The sequence below is a fragment of the Rissa tridactyla genome, chromosome 4 (assembly GCF_028500815.1).
Source record: "Rissa tridactyla isolate bRisTri1 chromosome 4, bRisTri1.patW.cur.20221130, whole genome shotgun sequence".
NCBI lineage: Eukaryota > Metazoa > Chordata > Aves > Charadriiformes > Laridae > Rissa > Rissa tridactyla.
Window position 1 is genome coordinate 7143713 of NC_071469.1, and position 21543 is coordinate 7165255.

General features: G+C 42.0%; 1 protein-coding gene across 3 annotated transcripts in view; it reads left to right on the plus strand.

The window, feature by feature from the left end:
* Positions 1–21543, plus strand: part of BBOX1 (gamma-butyrobetaine hydroxylase 1) — a 41083-nt gene that overhangs the window by 13424 nt on the left and 6116 nt on the right. For all 3 annotated transcript variants that reach the window (XM_054200456.1, XM_054200457.1, XM_054200458.1), the window contains exons 4-5: positions 13159–13357; positions 19339–19444. In XM_054200456.1, coding sequence (XP_054056431.1) covers positions 13159–13357; positions 19339–19444 — 305 coding nt within the window. The remainder of the gene's footprint in view (positions 1–13158; positions 13358–19338; positions 19445–21543) is intronic.

The window sequence follows — 21543 nt, forward strand, 5'->3', positions numbered from 1 at the left end:
TCTTCTCATTTTGTGCAAACCCTCGGGTAGGTGGCTTTTTATGACTAACCTGGTATGATTGAGAAATTGGATCCTTTTTTTCTTATTATTTTTTCCCCCCAAAATATTATTGTCCTGAAATGGAAAGAGGCGGTGACTCATTAATTCTCTCGAAAGTATTTCATTCTTCCCGTTTTGAAAAACACATAGATCTGGGGTTTTATTAGTCATGATGTCAATAAAGACACAAAATAATTCTCCAAGACCTTTGTTTTTATCTCTTATGAATTGTTCAGCTACGTTTGTAAACATAAAGACTTTTTTATTGGGCACCTGCAACTGTGCTGTGCAAGTGGGACCAAAAACTCTAATGGCTCGTGCCTATCTTTCTTATCCCTTCAGCTTTCCAAGTGTGTGTTCTTAGATTTCTGCTATAGTACAATGGAAGAGTGTGCTTTGCTGATGTGATAATGAAGAACCTGACTGGGATCGATTGCCACCAGGAAATTCTGAGGAGTAGAGTCCCTGTTCAGTGCAGCTTCTTGGTCGATTTTCAGGCTGAAGGGCATTCGCGGATAAAAATGGGAATAAAGTTCCTGTTGTTCGATATATGGGAGAATAACATGCCCTGTGGGGCACACAATTTTCTAAGACTTCCATATAGACTTTTTAAAAAAATATTGTTAAGTGGAAGGGCTTAAATATCCTTTTATAGAATAGAAAATAGAACCTTTTTCGGTTTTTATGACGTATGCTTTCCTCTCCCTTTTCCAAAGAATTATGGACGTGTTAATTTGTCAAATTGTAAATATTGGACAACATATAACATTTTTGTCTGGGGCTGAGGAGAAGGAAAACTTTATAAATACTGCTTATTTTAATGTAGACTTGTCTCTCTCCTACTGCTGTTGTACTTGCCTGGCTGTGATGGTCTGTGGGACCGGTGAGCAGAGGAAGTCCGTCGCTGTTTTGCATACAAATATGAGTTGTTTAAAAGTAGTTCACGCGTATATCAGATATAAATGTTAGAAATTAGACCTCAGATCTGTTGCAGCTAATAGAAGGATTAAAACTGGCACCAGTATATTTGAATTAAGCTCTAAGATATCTCTGAAAAGACCCCCACAATTACTAATATGTAATATCTAATAATGATTTAAAAGGCTGTAGGAAATTCTGTGCAAAAATGATGAGGAAGTTGCCATATAATCTCCTCTCTGCAACTTAATATATACACCTGGTGTAAGTAAACATCCCATAGTCAACTGCAGAGAGCCAGTGTGATTGTCAGACAGCTTCCTCTTTGCTAATAGGAAAAACATTTATTATGCATACAGCCTTGAGCTGGTATGTAAATGCTGCAAGTTTCTCCCTGTTTTGTACGGCTTTATGGTTGGAAATGAATCACTGTATTTTAGTCGTAGGTCGAAATTTCTTTTTTCTACTTCTTTCTCTTCATGGACGTTCTGCCTTTCTAATATTTTGAAGGGTTAATGCGGTGCTGTCAAGACAGTGGCTTCTGCTCTAAGTATGCACGTTTGGTCTTTGATTGTTTTTCATCATTTTCTTTGGCATATTTATTATTGAATGAAGTGGTCACATTCATATTCTTAGCATAAAGCATTTGACCCTGTTGCACGTGAAATTTTCATGAATGTGCTAAGGAAATGTGTCATCTTTAAAAAATAGTCAGTGGTTTACCATCAAGGCAGAATGATACATCAGGACAGGCTTTGTGAAGGTCTGTGCTTTATGCAATGCTCTTCCTTATTTTTGTCCATGACTATGATGGAAAGGAACAGCCACGTTAAATTTGCAGATGACACCAGTCGGGGGTTGACTGGAACCAGGTTGAAGGACCAGGGTTACAATTCTAAATGACCTTGACAAATAGGACGAATGGTAAAAACATGAAATATGCTTTAATGGGTTGGGTGACTAGTTCATCAGCCTAACGTTCAGTCTCCAGCAGCAAGGCAGTAAAAGCATGTGAGCCAAGCCACTCTCTGCAGTCCATTTCCTTCATATGTCTTCAGCATCCTTGGTCATTGTCTCAGGGTTTCCTGTAGGATACTGCAGCTCAGCAGCTTTTTGAGTGGAAGGTAGGGAAATAACCACCCGGATCGGTACTGATCACAGCCTAAATGTGAGCCTGTGCTGGCAGACTGGGTTGGGGTCAAGGCAAACATTGCTTTCAGCAAAGTCCAAAGAGAAGTCTAACCTGCAGAAGAGATGAAGCAGTCCTCCTGCTCCATTTGATGGAGTAAGGCTTCCATAGTGTGTGTGATATCTGAGAAAGACTCCAGAGTGCTCGTTGGAAAGCACTGTATGTGATTAGTGGTCTAGAAGCATCTAAGAAATCAAGTGCTGGGAGCAGAGGCGGGGACGGAGAGAGAAGGAACCGTTTGTTTTCCATGTTCATGGGAGGTCCATCACTGTACAAACGCATGTGTACATACATGAACAGATTTTATTAACGCTGCTCACACTAGGTAAAAATCTGAGCTCAGACAAACTATAAAAAGTTTCAAATTAAAAGGAAGATTTTAAGACGTGAAGTGAGGGCATGTTTGTAATAGCAATAACTTTACAAGCTGCGCTGGATTTTTTTCCTCCCAGATACCAGCCGCTGCTGCGTTCCGTACATTTCCCAAGATGGATAATACTTGGAGCTGTGCACAATGCGTTTTCAGCTTTTGGTGTGTTTGCCCCAGTGTCATTACAGAGTGCATTGGCAAATGTCAGGGGGGAAAGGTTACTCCTGCAGTAGCTCAAAGACTAAGCTCTTGGCTGCATCAAGATGCTACTGAAGGGCTGGAAACTCGGAGCCTTTCTTCTCTGAAACACGAGGTAGGATTTATAAGCGTTCGTGTACCAGCCCTGCACCTTTGAAAAGAAAAACAAACCCAAACCACAGAGGATGCTGGCTGCACTTGTCACTGGACGTGAATGCGTGTGAGAGAACTGGAACTTCGAGGACAGAGTTTATGGCCTCTCCAGGCAGGTTTTAACTATATTTACCACTTTCTGTCTTTGTTTAGATTTTTTTTTTAACACAAAGAAGCCTAAGAAGCTGCTTTACTTGAACCATTTCTCAGTTTTAGTGGCTACCTGGAGAGTATCAGTGAACAGTTCAGTTTCCTTGAAATTTTGCGATTTCCGCATCATGGGGGTACCGTAAAGGTTAAACTTCTCTTCAGTCAGTTGGCAGTGTTGACTCACGAATACACTGCAGAGTCTGGGCAGGGATAAATTCCCAGTACCGGAGTGGGATTCACGTCATTGGTAGTTTTTACACAGGGAAGAGATTAGTCTTGCAGGTTACTTACAGAAGTATTTTGAATTTAGCTTTTTGTCTCCCCTGGCTCCATAGAGTTGGAGATGTGAGGCCAGGTGACTGCCTCTGCTGCAGGGGGTCTGGTTGGGAGGAAGACCAAATGCGTTGGCGTTCCTTGAATGTTCTCCATGTTTGGTACACCAAAACCAAGACAGGTATGCTGAGTGTGTGCCATTTTGTGGTGCTGTGGCAAAGCAGGTGTTCGAAACAAAAGCCAAAACCACCCCAAAGCTCAACACCACGGCCCATGTCCATGGGCTGCAGAAGGGGCATCCCGTATTAGGTGGAACTTCTAGCAAGCACAGAGGGAACTGGGAATTTGAACAAGAGGACTTTACAGTCCATGTGAAAGGGGAAGCCTGGGGCTCCTGGAGCTGCAGTTAAATTCCAGGTGCATATATTTATTTCTCAAAGTGGGTAAAAATCTGGTGGTATATTCCTTGAAATATTAATATTCCTTTATGCCTTGTTTTATGTAAGGAAAATAAGGAAAACTTTATTAACAGGGCAGCAAGAAAGGCTAGGAAAGAAAAGTTGAAACTTAAATATTCTCTTAGTTTTCACATGGTTACTTACCTGCACCAACACTGAAGCTTAACTTCGTCTTTCAAAGGATAATCTTGGCAGTTCGTGCAGCATACCTGAAGCTATTTTAATTTCATAACTTTTAATAGAGGAAAAAGGAAAACATTCATATACTATTTTTTCCCCATCTTTCAAATGTGTGAAAGGATGTATGGTGAGTTAAACACACTGGAGCAGTGAGTCGCAGGCCATGGAGTGGCCTCAAAAAGGAATTTAATGAGGTGAGATTATATCCCTCCTCAAGGCTTGCGCTTTTTTGATTTTTGTGAACATGTTGCGAAATTCAGCAGGTTGTCAATCATGCTGCAGCTTCTTTGAAACACAGGGTAGAGTATAAAAGATGGTCTGTGTGGATAGCTGATATTTGGGTACGTGCGTTGTGTTTCTTGGACAGTCTCTAAGCAGCCTCAGCCAAAGGGGAGGGGAATATTGGAATACTAGTGGTTGGAAATTTGCAGACTCTGCAACTCTTGAAAAAACGTTGTGACTATGTAGTGTCTGGGTTCACTTTTTTATGAGCGCATTGCATTTTGAACTTGCTGCCTATATCTAGAGAGAGGAAAGAAAAAAGGCTCCATCCTGGCCCTTTACATCTCTTTCAAGTGCAACATGTCCCTCAGTCACCAGGTGAAATCCCCCAGAGCTCCCATTCTGAAAGCTGGTTGGACTATGTAATAAATTTTATTGGTCCTGGCTGTTGAAGGGATGTTGGAATAAAAACAGTTATAAGTGTTTTCAAAATTATGCCATCTGCATTTTTGAAATGCTTATGGTCTCATTTCTAGTATGTAATCTCTGTGATTGATGACTGGGCAAGTCAACTGAATATTAGCTAAAATACCAAGTAAGCTAGATGGGATTGAAACAAAACAATTATTCTATGCAATAGCTAAAATCTTTTCACGCTTTACTGTGCACTCTCTAAAGAATGATCGGCTTCAGACGAAATACATCAAAGCAAGGGAAACCAATTATGTCTCTACTGTAAGAACAGGAGCTCTGACTCAATGCTTGACTTAAAACTAATGTTTAGAGTTTTGCAAAAGTCTAGAAGCAATGCAAAATCTGTGCAAAATGCAGTGTAAGAAATAGCATCTTTGCCCTGTTTATCCATTACTGTGCAACGTCTTTGGTTTGAATGTGTGTGTTTATTTGTGCACACAAATTGGCAAACTGGCAAATTTGTGAGCTGTTACAAGTGGAAATTAGTGAGATGAGAGCAAGGAGGCAGACAGTGTTGTATTCGAGGAGTATAAATCTGAAATAGGTCTTTTGCACTGGAGAGAAAGAAATTACCCCACACCTATTTCTGTGCGTTACAGTAACTTTGAAGGGCAGGTGTCTATGTCCAGATGGTCTTTTGTATCTGCCACCAGCACTGTGTTTCAGATCGAGTGAGCAGATCACACCTCATTTCCTTGTTTTTCAAGTTAACACGTGTCATTATTAATAACTCCCAAGAAAGTCTGAAATAGGTAAGATCCAAAGTTGCGACCACTCCCACTTCAGTTGCCCTGAGTCTTTCCCGAGGTAATGCATCTCTTTCTCCTCCCTGACAGCTGCTCTCACCCTTCAGCTCACGTCTTCCTGCTCTGGGGTCCAGAAGGGAGCCTCTACCAGACGGCATGGTAACAGCTCAGCTCATGGAATCGTAGAATGGTTTGGGTTGGAAGGGACCTTTAAAGGCCATCTAGTCCAACCCCCCTGCCGTGGACAGGGACATCTTATACTAGATCAGGTTGCTCAGAGCCCTGTCCAACCTGGCCTTGAACACCTCCAGGGATGGGGCATCTACCACCTCTCTGGGCAACCTGGGCCGGTGTTTCATCGCCCTCATCATAAAAAATGTCTTCCTTATGTCTAGTCTAAATCTACCCTCTGTTAGTTTAAAGCCATTACCCCTTGTCCTATCACTACAGGCCCTACTAAAAAGTCTGCCCTCATCTTTCTTATAAGCTCCCTTTAAGTACTGAAAGGCTACTATAAGGTCTCCCCAGAGCCTTCTCTTCTCCAAGCTGAACAACCCCAACTCTCTCAGGCTTCTTTCCTTCTCCTCCCTCTCCACAGCTCGCTACATCCATGGGTGACCTCCTCCTGTGGGTGGTCGGCTGCCTGGGCAGCACAGAGGCAGGGACACTTTCATCTGTGAAGCTGTAGGAAGGGCCATTACCAGGTTTCCTCATGGAATTGGACCTCAACAAGATTAGAGGGGAGACGTATTCACCAAAATGTATTTCTGGTGTCACCTCAGTCACCAAAATTAGAGCCTTTGCTGGGATTTTTTCAAACATGAGCAAAAAATGCACTCCTGTGCTCAGTTTTCTTCTAAGAAACAGACAATCCTCTTGACCGGTGGTTATCCTGATAAATTGAGGATAATCTCCCCCCTACACGAGGGGGGGGAAAAAAATCACCCCAAAAGATTGTATTTTGCTGAAGTTATAAGCAATTAAAAACCGAGTTTTACACAGAAAAAGCAATTTCTGAGGAAATGTTAGCACCACTTATTATTAACAACTCTCAATATTATAGCTACTGATATGTGTGGTGTGTGCATGTGCTATCATAAATATACATAGATAAGGGCATCACTGATGACGCTTTCTAGCAAGGCAGCTTAATAAAAGTTATATCTTGACCTAAGATTCATTTACACTAGTAAACCTGCAGTCGTTTCACTTTTAATGTACTAACAATGCATACAAATGCCATTTGTAACGATAAAATCACTGCCGAGTCCCTGTAGCAGCTTTCTTGCAGGTGTGTGGGCAACCATTCCACTTGGCGTTAAACTCTCTACTATTTTAAAATCCCTATGAATAAACAAATAAACAAAAGACCAGGATGGATTCAGTGGTCCACAGACACTGTGAGGTATTTTAGGGCGTTCTTCTCTGGAATCTTTTCTGCTGCAGAAGAAAATCGCTGTTAGTTGTAAAGTACTAAATGTGACCCGCAATTGTGGATTCCAGTGTCCTCTGCCAGTAGCATAGGCAAATTAAATTAAAGTTAACTGCATTAACAACTGGCAGACTCCAGAAAGTATCCTGGTGAGAAGCTGTGCTCCGTGATTAATTTGCTGCCTTTTCTCTTTCTGTCTATTTTACCGTTCCCTTGAGTTCTTGGATGAATGCGGTGGAGCCATTAAAACTTAGGTGCTGTCTGTTGTAGTGGTGTCTAGCAGAATTGGTCCTGGCAGGATTAGTCTGGGGTAAAAAATGGAGGGGGGAAAAATAAAAAAAATCTTAGATTTTAACAAAGTGATCTTGGCTTATGAATGTTGAAGCCAAAATAAAGAATCACAGGGTTTAGTTGTTATTATGTGGTTTTGCTTGCACTGATGAACAGCTACAGCCCTGCCTTTTATTCAAAGAAATTAATTTCATTTTGCAAATTTCCCTGAAAAATCTTAAAATATACCTGACTGGAGTAGTTTCAAACAGTTGGTTAACGAAGAGGTTCTTCCTGCAGCATCCCGATTTGTCCTGGATTCTCCACATGGACAAATTACTCTAATAGAAATCTCTCATATCTCTGGTACAATATGAACATGGTTTGAGTTTGTGCAAAATTGTGTGTGGAATAATGGAAAGTATGAATATTGAGCTGATGCTTAGTTATACATCAGTCCGGGGAAGTCAGTGACGTGTCCCATCACTTGAGGAAGAATAATCAAATTGTTATATCACTTTTCAAATTTCAGAATATTCTGAAATCGACAGGTGAGAGAAGTCCCAGGGGAATGGATGATTGAGATTAGAATTACATAATTTTTGAAGCACATAGATGGTGCTATATTTGGCCTTGTTTCCTGTGAGTCTGCTAATTTTACACGGAAATTACTTTCCTCATCTCTGTTTTTGCGATGGTCCTGCTCTATCCCTTACCCAACCTCTGGAGCATACTCGGTGTGAAAGGAATATTTGGACAATTTTGCTGCCAAAATGAAAAAAAATGCCTGTGGAACATCTGCAAGGTGACACTTTCCAAAGTATTGGCCAAACTTGACTACTTTCACAGGAATGGCCAATGTACATTCCTAACACGTGAACAACTTATTTGCCAAACTTGACGCTTGAAAGAACGAAAGCACTAAAACTTCTCCGCTCAGCCAATGTAAAAATTTTGACTTGGCTGCACTACTCATTTTTTCACTGGTCTAGGCTTTTGATCCATTTTCGTTGTTGTTGAAACTCTCCCAAAATTATTTTCAGCAGATACCACCATGGAAAACCTCAGCACAAGTGGTTAAAGTTTACCAAAGTTACAAGTAAGTGAAAGACTCCCAGAGAGGTGTGAGGCATCTTCAGTGGTAGAGAGCTCCACCAGCTGTGCTCTCTGATGAAAAATGTTTCATGGACGTGGGCAAGAGAAACCGAAACCACTGGCCTCAGGTTATTGAGCAAGCTTCTTCACAGAGGTCTGCCGGGAGTTTTAATTGTCAAACATATTCCTCTAACATATTCTGTACATTTGATGCACGTTTTTTGAGCCATAGGGGTAAGACTCAGGATCTTGATATGGAAAGATGATGGAGGAAAATCCATAGTTGTCCACTGAGGACGTTCTGGATATCTCCAGTCGCAATCTCAGAGAACCATTTGGCACTCAGCCATGCAGAGAGCCATAACCTTCATTCTTCTCTGTATGTGACTTTCTTTGGCCATTAAAATAAAATGGCCTTGGTTTCAGAAGGGACAACCTTTTGGTAAGAGGGGAAAATCAGTTTCAGCAAGAAAAAAGTTTCACATAATTCACAGCTTTGATGAATTATTTTAAACCTGACTCTTTTGTCTTCATACTAGTACATAGAGAATTTTTAGCATTCGTGGCCCTGGTCATTTGGCTTTCCACCAAAATGGATGGTTTTTCATGGGACGATGCTGATCATGTTCCACAATCTAGTTCTGTGAGCTGAGGATGAAAGGTGAAGCCTTTTATGTCATAAATCTTTATAGCTGACAGTTTTGAATCATTGGATGAAAGTTCCGTACAGAGAAGAAACCTTATTTACTTGCTTTAAAAAGAATGGAAACATTAAATCATTAAAAAAAATCAGTATAAATAGTAACATTCCTAGGAAAAGGCATCATAAAACAAACTACAGTGGGCAGCACTGGATTGTTCTGATGGAAAAAAATGTAAAATGGTACACATCGTTACTAGATGTGTTTGAAAAGACTGTGCCTGATAAACTCACTTGGGCACAAGTGAGACTATACTGCAACGTTGTCGTAAAAAGTTATGAAAAGTTTAATGAATTAGACAATTGGATGACTACAAATGACCCCAGAGAGGGCACTTGACCTCAAGTAACCCTGGGCCTAATTGGTTGACCTCAGATGACCCCAACATTGTGCCCAAGCATGCATTTGCCCTCAAGTAACCCCTGGGGCTATTTTAGTTGACCTGTGATGACCCCAGATGGCCCCCAGAGAGTGAATTTGACCTCAAGTAGCCCCACAGGTTCATTGGATGACCCCCATCGTGGTCCCTAAGCATGCATTTGACCTCAAGTAACCCCAGGGGCTAATGAGTTGGCCCCAACATGGTCCCCAAGCATGAGTTTGACCTAAAGTCACCTTGGGGGCTAATTGGTTGACCTCAGGTGACCCCCAGCATAGTCCCCAGAAAGGGACTTTGGCCTCTAGTAACCCTGCAGCCTAATTGGTTGGCCCCAGTGTGGTTCCCAGAGCTTGATCCTGAGCTTGTTTACCTGTAATGACTCAAGGACCCCATTTATTAATTTGGTCTGTCACTAGTCTGGCTGCCATGCCCTCGCGGTGGCTGTACTGTAGTTCCTACACTCACCCCTGCATGCCTGGTGGGTTTCATTTCCCATCTTCACCATCAGTTGTTTGTGATGGGCCACCCCTCTGCGAGGCCATCCCCGTGTCCCCCCCAGCACTCGGTTATGCCCATGCTTGTGCCAGCAACTCGGCTTGTCTACGCAGAAACTCTGCTCTCCTGCCCACCCCGTAGCACCTCACAGAGTCAGGTTTATTTGGGGAATATGAGGATGCTGACATACTTGGAGCAAAAAGAGAAAAGATCTCAAGCTGTGTCGGGTACAGCTGAATCTCTGTGTACGTCTGGCCATACATACCTTTATTTTTACATATAGCAGTTACAGATTTGTTGATACGTTTAAAAGGCATCAGCACAGTTTGACACTTCAAAACAACGCTCTACTGGATTGACATTCATTAACAGCACACGTTGCCGAGTATTAGTCCTTAATCACCATCAACACACAGGTAAACAATTAGTCCTTAACAAGCTTGTCCTAAATTAGCCACTAGTATAAACCAGCAGAGAACTGGGAGGCTCAGTTCAGTAGTTGTGCCTTGGAGCTGGTGCTGTGGTTTGTACAGCTTTCGAGGTGAGGGAGGAGAGTACTTTTTGGTGAAGGAAACCAGACTTGAGTAGAATATCTTCTTTTTTTTCATTGGTTTTTTTTTTTTTCCTTATTGCTTGTTGGTGTTTTACTCTTCTCCTTGTTCCTTTGAAAGGACGGGGGACAGCACATTTTTTTCTTGACTGAGTTGTTTCATTTTTTCAACCCAAGAGGTCCCCAGGACTTTCTCTAGATACGCATGTCTTCAGATGTGAGTAACTGGAGAGGCTTTTCCCCAGCAGGTTCCCAAGACTTACTTCAGCTATGTATGTCCTCAGAATTGGACAGGTTTTCCTGTGAAAGGTTAACCTTTCATTTTCCTTGCGTGTGGAGGGACTCCCTAGCTCTGTAAACATTTGGGCCATTCCTGTGGCTCACACTGGAATGGAGTGCCTCCAACAAAGGCTAAGACAACCCACTCCATGCAAGAAGAAGATTCTTCATTAGACCCACAGATAGGATTTCCTTTTTACCTTTGTGTTCAAGATCTTAGGAGAGAGAGAAAATCCCAGTCTTGACATCTTCTCTCGAGTCAAGGTCTCAAAATCCAAGTTTGCCTCATGGAGAAGGAAGGAAAGAAAGAGGACATAAAATAAACAGAGAAGAAAAATAAAGGCAAGAAATAATAACTGCACAGCCCAGAATCTGAGTAGAGGCAGCCAGAATCCAGGTGCACTTACACCTTAATGCCCAGACACAAGGCTTTTAGCAAAGCAGAGCAAAAATAGCTGCTCCTGGGAAGACAGGGCTAGCTAGCTTCAGCTGAGTTCCTCTCCCTCTGCCTGGTGGGAGCCGTCCTCTTCACATCCTGTACAGCAGTTCAGGCCATGCTGCTTTTGGTTGCCGCCCAAGTGGTCTGCAGTGACACACCAGGAGTTGCAGGCAACGCGTGCTCCTGGAGATCAGGGGACAACCGAGGGCTTTGCCCTAAGACCTTGGCTACAGTAGTTGGGGTTACGGCTAAAGCTTCACCCTGCCTTCGGTGGTGACCAGATGCCAAGATCAATGCCAGAGGGGTTGTGTATTTTCCCCTGGGGGAGCCTAATCAGGTGGGGGATGTATCCTGGCGCTTGAAGTAGTCACATTGGGACTTACGCTGGGAGCAGTTGCTGTGCCTTCCCACAGCGTGCCTGGGGGCTTCGTGCCCATCCGCCTGCTGACACGTGACAAGTCTTTCCTGTGCCAGGTGCAGCCTCCGGCACCGTAATCCAGACCAAAACCTTCAGTGTGTACAGTTTTGTTGAAAGCAGAATACTGTAGGCGTAATTTTTAGAACTTACTTACGCCGGAAGATGAGATGTGGATTGTGTAGCCCTTCATAAAATGAAAAGTCTGCCTAGATTTCATGAACATATCTAATTATCACTGTATGTTTATGTTTGTCTCTTCTGCAGAGTATCTTTACAAACCGATATAAGGCCACGTTGTCTGACACCAGAGTACATTCTTCCTCAGAAAATAATACGGTTAAGAGAAAATAATTGGTTTTCTTTCTAGCAATGACCCGGTATTTTAGTTTTATTTCCTGTCCCTGTATTAGGTTATTTATCCATTTGAGAACTCTGCAACTCAACCAGAACGTGATTGCTTGAGGATAGGTTATGAGATTTTTAAGAAGCATTATTAAATCAAAGCAAATAACCATTATAGAACTGTGATACTAGAAAGCAATAATAATTGGTTATGCATTAAAAATCCCCATCTATAGATACAGGTATAGATACACTGTCAGTGAAAGGTACAGGTTTAGCACTACGCGGGCAGCTGTAAATACCTACAAGGGTGAGGCTAAGCAGCATTTAATTTTAAAGCCGCATGGATTTTCAGTACTTCTAAAGCTCTGGATGGTGTGCTGTGCAGCTGCTGCTGGTGTAAGGGGACAAAAAGAAGAGGGGAGCAGCAAAAGGCCTGAAGGAAAGCCAGGCTCAAAAGCCCTTTCCATCTGCCTGCGAGTCTATTCCTGCCTCTAGCAAACGGCTGCGGGTTTCTCCCTTTCATATCACAAGGTCTATTCAGCAAGCAAACATCTGATTATGGTTGGTATAGCAATTCTAACGCTCTTCTATTGTCATATGCTCTTATAATCAATTTTGCTTGAGAATGGACATGCCGTAATTATATACTTCTTGGTCATTGCTCAATCTTTCCATCATTTTCTTTTACCTCGGGTTTGTGAAGATCTTGGGCTCTCCTTTGCATCTTCCTGGAATAAGATAAATGCTCACAAAAAAATCTGCAGAGGAAAAGACAAGGGATTACACCATCCTGCAGAATGCAACGCAACTAGATAAGCGTTCCTGAAGATAAATCTACAAAAGAAAATTGACTGGTCACTTATGCAATTGATGTAGTTACTCTGCTTCTAAGCTGTTATATTGATGTGTGTCTTCTCCTGTTCCTTCATCAGGAATATAATCTTTCCATTATGATATACCCATACGATAATACCTCTGAGGGAGATCTCAGGGTGCTCCGTGGTTTTTTACCCTAGACAAGAAACTTTCAAAGCACTCTTAGCTTCACATTTTCACTCTTCTGGTTCACCAGTACAGATAGAAAAATGAATATGCGCAGTTCTGAGGTACCGTTAACAACAACAACAACAAAAAAGTCTCTTTCAAAAGGTCTTTCATTCAACTTCTGAGTTAGAATTTCTTTACTGCAGTGTTTTGCTGAGTTTCGTCATAAAGATTGCTTGTTATCCATGCAAACTCGGGGGCCCGGTTTCAGGTGGCTGACTGCAGGACCGAGGGCATATTTATAAATGGGTAGAAACCCCGTTAACTTTGTACTTCGACCATGTCCTGAGCTTTAATGCTAAAACAGCTAAGCGCTTGTTTCTCTGTTTCTTCCCTTTCAGAACGCCAGTACTGGGGGTCAGACCTGCAACTTCCCAAAATACCTTTTGAAGAAGTCATGTACAACGATGAAAGCGCGTACAAGTGGCTGTGCACCCTGAAGAAAGTAGGAATCGTGCTGCTAACAGGAGCTGCTGCTCGGCAGGGAGAGTTGGTGAAACTTGGCCACAGGATCGGGTTCTTGCGTCTCACTTTTTATGGGTGAGTTTGGTTTTGAACATCCTTGCTTTGCCAGCTATGGAATCACCTCTGATGTACTTCACTTCAGCTTGCTGGACCTCTTTTGTGGATTAACTTACTAAAACAAGGTGGCATTTTTTTCTTCCCTGCATGTTAGAAAATGTGGTGTCAATTAATATTCTGTATGAGAGGATTGCTTTGCTGTCACAGGCAGGGTACGCAAAGAGCAGCAGCTATAACATCAACTGCTGGGAGAAGGAACAATGCCTGAAAACAGATGATGTCAGATAAAAGATAACCACAAGATAGCTGTATGTAACCGTAGCACGGACAAAATCAACAAACCCTAATCCAGTCCCTTTCTGAATAGAGGAAGTTATCTGTACCGAATCTTTTTCTAAGCCTGATTTTGAGTCGCGGAAATAGGTAAGCCTTAGATGATGTTATTGTGTCTCACATCACCAAGAAGATGGGCAGAGTACCGATTTCCCTGCTTTCAACTGAGTCTGCACCGAAAAGCCACAACCAGTCCCAGCAAGTGTTTTTTTTAAGACGGCTTTTTTTTTGCAAAAGTAAGAGCTTAGCCTGCAGGAGCGCAAGCAGGAACTTGTAAATCATGCTTTTGATGCCACGAGGGGGTAAGCTGAACCTCTACCTCCGCCAGTGCCTAGGCGGTGAGTAAACAAATGATGATGGTGGCTCACGTCTTGCTGAGCTGTGTCAGTGACCTCCATCTAGCTAAGTAAAGGAGCAATGTTATTAGCTAATGTATTGCCCTGTCCCTCACCCCCAGGTGTGGGCATAACTTTTTACAATGTCTATAAAAAACCTTATTACTTGGATGTGTGCTTATTCTTAAAAAAAAAAAAAAAAAAAAAAGGGCAATTGACAAAAAATAGACGGTAACATTTAAACATAGTTGTGATTTCTTGGTGCCTGAATAGCCACCAAAACCAGAACATTCAGGGTTTCCCATCTGAAAAGGTCCCTTCTCCCCCATAATAAAATAAAAGATTGGCTAGAGTTCTCCTTCGCTTGGATTTGCCTCTAGTTCAGAGAATAAGCAAGCAAACCACGTGGGCAGTAACCAGTGTCTCCTCCTGTGTGAAAAAAAAATCTTAAGTAAATAGAATTGGGGAAAAACAATCCAGCCTCGGCCAGAAAGACCGCATTCCCTCAAGACTGCAAATCAGAAGGAAAGATTTTCTGCCCCTTAGTGCTCCTGTGTGAAGGTATGCATGAGCCCGGCTGGAATGCGCAATGCAGGTGAGGTTGGTAAGAGCAGCGCTGTGACACCAGGAGAAATACGTTAACTCAGAATGCTAATTGCGTGTGAGGGGAGGGGGGGAAGGTGAGCAAAAGGTCCCTTCTTCAAGGTATAATGCTTAGTAAGACCTTTTGTTCCATCTTTATTTTGCAAGTGTTGTTCCATCATTACCTATGGAAAAAGATGGCATTGATGGTGCCAGCTTTTAAATTTAGCGAACGATTTCTATGAGGCAGAGAAATAGCTATTGTGATATTAGTAGCAACTTCTGGCAGTGTATAAGTTGCTTCTTACCCGATCTCCGTCCTTCATTTTTGTTTCATTTATGTTGAAAGTCAACCTGTTTGTGCAGAATTTTTGCTCGCGCTTCAGATCAGGAAAGCTGGCTCAAGAAATCTTCTAGAAATTAGCAGAAACTGAAGTGAACTCATAGCATGTGGAACAGCTTGTGAGAATGGCATTTTAATTTTTTTCCATTGTCTTCCAAAAAGTCGGGATGGAGAGAATAACTGCTTTAAAACACCATTAATACTACGAAGCTCTTCTGTCAATTCTAGCAGCCATGATAAATATTTGTAAAGCTTTAGAGGGAGTAATGTATAAATACACTAGGGTAGTTAAGATAATGTGCTTTCATTAAGGTGTGGTTTCTCCTTTCTGCTTACTATGCCAGAAGGAAAAGTGGTTTTCAGAGTTAACTGGGATTCAGTCAGGCTAATCCTACTGAAATACATGGGAGCAGAACCCCCTGCTCAACTCGGAAACCTCATCCAGTGTTAAGAAACGTTTTCTATCATTAAAAGCATTCCTAATGTCAAGCACTTCTATGTTTGGCAGTCTACTATGGTCTCAATTCAAAACTTGCATCATTATGAAAATACTACTGCTTTCTGTTTCTGTTTTGACGTGATCCGAATAACAGATATGAGGAGATTCTTAGGGGTACCCAACCCCAATCATATCTGAGGGTGTTCCACAGCTTTCCTCGGTATATGAAGGATGAAACATTCATTCTGTTTGTATCCAGACAGCTGCACAAGCATTTTGAGTTACATCCTACAAAGAACCTCCCGCCCGTTAATGTTCCATTAAGAACAAGATCAAGGTTGACATGTGACCTTGGTCCACACCATTTGACTTCCCTGGGCAGCCTGTTCCAGTGCTTCACCACCCTCACAGTAAAGAATTTCTTCCTGATATCCAATCTAAATCTACCCTTTTTGAGTTTGAAACCGTTGCCCTGTGTCCTATCATTACACTCCCTGATAAAGAGTCCCTCCCCATCTCTCCTGTGGGCCCCCTTTAGGGACTGGAAGGGGCTATAAGGTCTCCTCGGAGCCTTCTCTTCTCCAGGCTGAACAACCCCAACTCTCTCAGCCTGTCCTCGTAGGAGAGGTGCTCCGGCCCTCTGATCATCTTCGTGGACCTCCGCTGGATCCATTCCAACAAGTCCATGTCCTTCTTGTGCTGAGGACCCCAGAGCTGGATGCAGTACTCCAGGTGGGGTCTCGCCAGAGCAGAGTAGAGGGGCAGAATCACCTCCCTCAACCTGCTGGCCACGGTTCTTTTGATGCAGCCCAGGACGTGATTGGCTTTCTGGGCTGCAAGCGCATATTGCCGGCTCATGTTGAGCTTCTCGTGCACCAGCACCCTTAAGTCCTTCTCCTCAGGGCTGCTCTCAAGCCATTCTCTGCCCAACCTGTATTTGTGCCTGGGATTGCCATGACCCAGGTGCAGGACCTTCCACTTGGCCTGGTTGAACTTCATGAGGTTCGCACAGGTGATGTTCATGATTAATGCTTTGAAATTTATTTTTAAATGACTCTTTAGATCATGTTTCTTCCCTTAAGAGCCCCGTTTAAAATAATAATAATAATAATAATAGGGAGGAAGGAATTCCTCAAGTACTGGAAAATGCAAGCAGTATCACGCATAAACTTTCCATTGTTATGTGTAGTGGTTTAAGAAATTATCCATAAAGTATTTTTAAAAAACAAAGTCACAAAACTAGTCTCAAATGTTTTAATACAGATGTGTATGAAGTGGTAACATGCTAAATGTATCAGAAAATAGTTAGAGAACTGTATTCAAACGGCTTAATAACCCAGTGTCTGTTAAATGTGTAATTCATCACATGAAGTCTTGAAAAAGACTTTAATGGTTTTGGCTTATTTTTGGATATTTGGGGGGGGTAAGTGTTTCATAAGGAACAAATTTCTTATTTTTTTACCATGTATAGCTGGAACCCAGCCTAAAAATATTATGGAGAAAACAAGACTTCTTTCCCTATAGTATCTTTTTTCCTAATTTAACCTGTTTCATTTTCAGCTATAGTTATCGTAGCCCTTGGTCTTGTTGCTTTTACATATTTCTTGTGGTAGTAGAAACTCCGTTGAGTTTTCACTCTTAACAAACAGACTTAGAGCAGCGTTTTACAGTCCATCTCTTCACCTCTAAAACAGAATTTCATTTCTTACTGGCATCCAATTCTGAGGTGGCCTTTACAACTGTAATAAAACAAGAACTTTCGGTAATTCCCTTGCTATTTCACTAGCAGACAAATAGAAGGCCTACCAAATATTATAAGTAAAAGTATAAATTTGGAATTGGCAAGCTTGCCAAATAAAACATTACCTCAACAGGGCCATGAATTTTAAACTGAAATGTAACAGCAATGAATATGACCCTGACACATGAGAAAACAAAAGCCTTTTTTCTTGTCTAGATGTCTCTTCGGTACATGCTACCTAAATGTCATTACTGTAAAAGGTGGAAACATTCTCTGTATGGAACAACATCAAAGGGTTCCACATGTTTAAATTAACCTTTTTCTTTATGTTGTAGAGGCACAACTCCATTAACAAGGTCTCCAGTCATACCATAATTCATTTCTCCAACTTCTCATGCCCTAGACCCTGTGCTCCTCCCCTGTTCTGAAGCCTTCTCCAGGGCGTGGGGTGGCCCGAAGGGCTTCCTTTGGGGCCTCAGCGCTCCCACCGAAATGGCCAAACCATCTGCACCTCCCAGAGGGCTTCAGCTGCAAGAGGAGGACATGGGTCCCAAATTGCTTATGAATGAGACTTAGATTTTTAATAAAGTGCAAGACCAGATTATTCAAGTGTGGCTTCAGTTCCTGGTGCAGCGGTTTTGCAAGACTAAGGATGTAACAGACAGGCTTATTTTCTGCTCAGGGAGACTGAGCCCACATTGCCACTTAATGCGAAAAATTGCTACACCTGCCTGGTGCCAAATTTCCTCCTCTGTCAAACAGCCTGGGCAATTGATGTTGAAATCTGACCCTAATTACTAAACCATAAACCATTCCAACCCACTTTGCTCTCCCTGAGGGCCAGGAGTCCAGGTAGTGAACCCAGCTACCTTCAACACTAGTGACAGGGATGATATAACATGCTATTTTTTGGCTGTAAAATTGGGAACTATGGAAGCATGGCTGAAGTTATCATACTTGAGTACTGAAGTCAGGTACTGATGAGCATGTGCTCTACCAAATAAAAAAAATTATTTTTCCCAGGCAGTTGAACACATTTGCAAATATTCGAGGGGGTTTTCTCCCTAGCAATTTCAGAAATTTAGTTTTAACATTTTGCATAGTTCCTATAATAAATATTACTTCTAGAACAGAAGTGTTTGTATATTATATATAAATCATTTTGGTCTGTACATTCTTTAGCCTGTTTTCTTTTAAAACTAGTATTAAGAAGTGATGCTAGACACACACCATCTGAAACATAATATATTTGGTCTATAGTATTTCACAAGGGAAAATGAGTTTCACATTTGCTTTTAAATCACTTACGCTCCTGTGATTACGTGGACTGCATATGGTGACTTACACTTTTCCAGACAAATGTCTGGATCTACGACATGCATCTGCTGAGGACTGTCTTCAATCATGTGAACTCTCCACGAACAAAATCTGTGGTTCTGGGTCTTAAATCCTCCTGCATGGTGTGTCACTCCCAACAGGTTTTGATTGTGCTGCAGTGTGACGTGTTCGTGTCTTTGTAACTGTTTCTTTTGCGGTTATCAGTAAACTTTCCTCCTGAATTTTGCCTAATTTCAAGACAGAACCGATGTAACAAAATAAATGGGGTTAGTTCTCAGAGAGCGAGTCAGAGAAGGAAGAAGTTAAAAGGTCTTTCATCAAGACATTTTCCTTTAGCGGCAAGTCTTCAAGTTACAGGGTAGAACCCCCTGCAAAGGATACTCTGTATTTTCTAGGATCATAAAGCTTTAAAAATATTTTTTGGGGGAAGTTACATAGCCTTTAAGAATTTCATAGTTCATTGATAATATGCTCCACCTGGCAGGGAAAAAGGGAAGGTTGGTAAAAAGAAATAGGCCAACATCCACTTCCTTATTTTTGAAGCCTCCGTATTAAGATGGTGATTTATCCTGGCAGATACCACACCTGATCTTTGCATTCAGCAAACTACCGCCACTGGAAAGCCATCGTTCTTCTAGATACTGCACTGGGGCCAGATGTCCCTCTGCACATTGCAGTTTCTAGTTTGAATCTAGGACTGCTGAAATAAGCCTTCGCTGGGGTGGGGCGACGCTGCTAAATCGTTATTTCCTTGTAATTTTACAATATTTTCATGTTCAAAGATGGAATGACTCTCTTGCACTGTGATGTCACCGTTCCAGTGTGCACTGTCTGGCATGCTGGCTGGCTCTTTTAACGTGTTTTTCGCTTTTCCCTTTCATTATAAAGACCAACGTGGCAAGTGCAAGACAAAGCAGATGCCAACAACGTGGCTTACACGACTGGGAAACTGTGTTTTCACACCGATTACCCTGTTCTGCAGCATCCACCTGGGGTAAGGTGAACCTACTGACTTTTTAACAACACAAAAGGGGAAAGGGAAATATTCCTATAGTGTGAAACATGGTTAGAGTCATGACTCTGAACTGTGCCTTAAGAGAGCAATGTAAAAATAGCAGCATATTAATCTGCGTAACAATCTATATACACATGGGTATGCAATATATACATTATAATGTAAGTTCTGCATAACAAGGCCCTTATGTACGCTGTAATTTTTCAATGGAAACTCACAAAGTATTGAGAATATTACCATATGAGAAAGCACTGGGGTCCTGTATGTGCATGTGATACTGTTTTCATCATATTGGAGAAGTTGGGCATCTACATGCCGTAGTCAAGTTTTGACATTTTAGGGCACGTCTGTTCACCTCAGGAGGAAAACATATTAGAATAAATAACGATTTAAGGTATTGTTTTCTATGAACTGATTTAAGTTAGACAGTTATTCACCCCTTCATAACAGACAAAAAAGGAACATTCTGTAAAGCTGGACAACAACCATAGGAAATATGTTTTCACCTCGTCCCTGTCATATCAAAGCCTAATCCATATAATTCACCAGAGAACTGGAAAGTAGTAGGAACAGGTAGAAAGGAACAAAGATAATCCTGGAAAAGTTTGCATCTATAAGCTTCACACCTACAACTTCCCCTTCTAATATTTTGGAGCGCTTGGTATCAGTTGGTTCTATAATTAAACAAAAAGCCAGTGTGATTTATCCACAAGTAAGCGCCAAATACTTCGCACTGACATCACCTATTAAAATCATTTAGATGCTGTTCATTAATGTGGAGTAAGAATGGAACAGGGCTTCATTAATAGAGACCAGATGTGAATTAGCTCACCGTCTTGTCTGTGCCAAAGCTCACACTCCGCTATGAAACATTAGAAAAGGAGCGTAACCTTTTTCATTCAAACGTGCTTGTAAGAAATGAAAGTATTAAAGCACATTGAATTATGTTTGAACATTGTCCTGAATGTGCACTTTTCTTTGTTTATCTAGTTATTACACAATATTTGAACTCTTAAGATGTATTTGCTACAAATATTTGAAGAAGTGTTTTTAAATGGGTTGTGATTAGTTTCAGAGGCATCCTGTAAAAATATTTTTGGGATTTCCGAGGTTTTGATCTGGCAACTATTTTTCCAGGAGATATCCTGATTTAAAAACAAACAAACAAACAAAAAACCACCACCAAGCCAAAAACCAAGCAAACAAAAAACCAACCAAACAAAAAAAACCAAAAAGGCACGGAAAAAGTATTATAAAAACCTAGCAGAAACATTAGCTCTCTAGAATATCAGCTCTCACTTGAACTAAATTCTCCCTTTGAACTTTTTCAGAGTCATTTACCATGCAGTCCGTTATTGCAGCCCTCCTTGCTTACCCTATATATACAAGGCGGGCCATGACCACAAAAGAAAAGAGCTGGTTGCCTTGTGCTCCCTTCAACGGGAGCCCTGAGTCCGCCCCCCAGCTTGGTGGCCAAAAGGAGCACGGCAGGAGGGCAGAACGCTGCTTCATCTAATGAATGAACTAGCTCCCATCCTTTCCAAACAAGTCCCCCTCCTGCACTCTCAGTTATTTCAGTTTCCCCCTTCATCACCATCATCAAGGGCTGCGGGTCCAGCGGGTGAGGAGATTCTGGGGCAAACTCTGTGCTCCTCTTTCTCCTCCTGGGTTTTTTTTTTTGTTTTTTCTCCTCGTGGTCTCGGAAATAATTCACTGTCGTGGAAGGGAAAGGTGGACGCTGTTACCGTTGGTGTGGCAGATGTCGTTTGTGTCGTTTGGCTGAGCTCAATGGTTGTGCTTTGTGCCGTGCTGGGCTCTCTCATGCCACGGGGAGTTTTACTGCCTGTGTCGGCAGCTCAGATTTACCCTGGTGCAACCAAGAGCCCGGCTTAGGCTTTCTGCTCCGTCTTACACCTCGGCGTTTCACCAAGAAGTGAAATGAAACTGTCTTAATCCCACTTCATGAGAGAGACGCTGGGCCTGTTGCCTTCTACAAGAGCCACCTTTTCCCCTCTGTGAGCGGTTAATTCACGGTAGGTTTTGTTTCTGCAAGAGAAAACTAATCCTCCTTGTTGAGA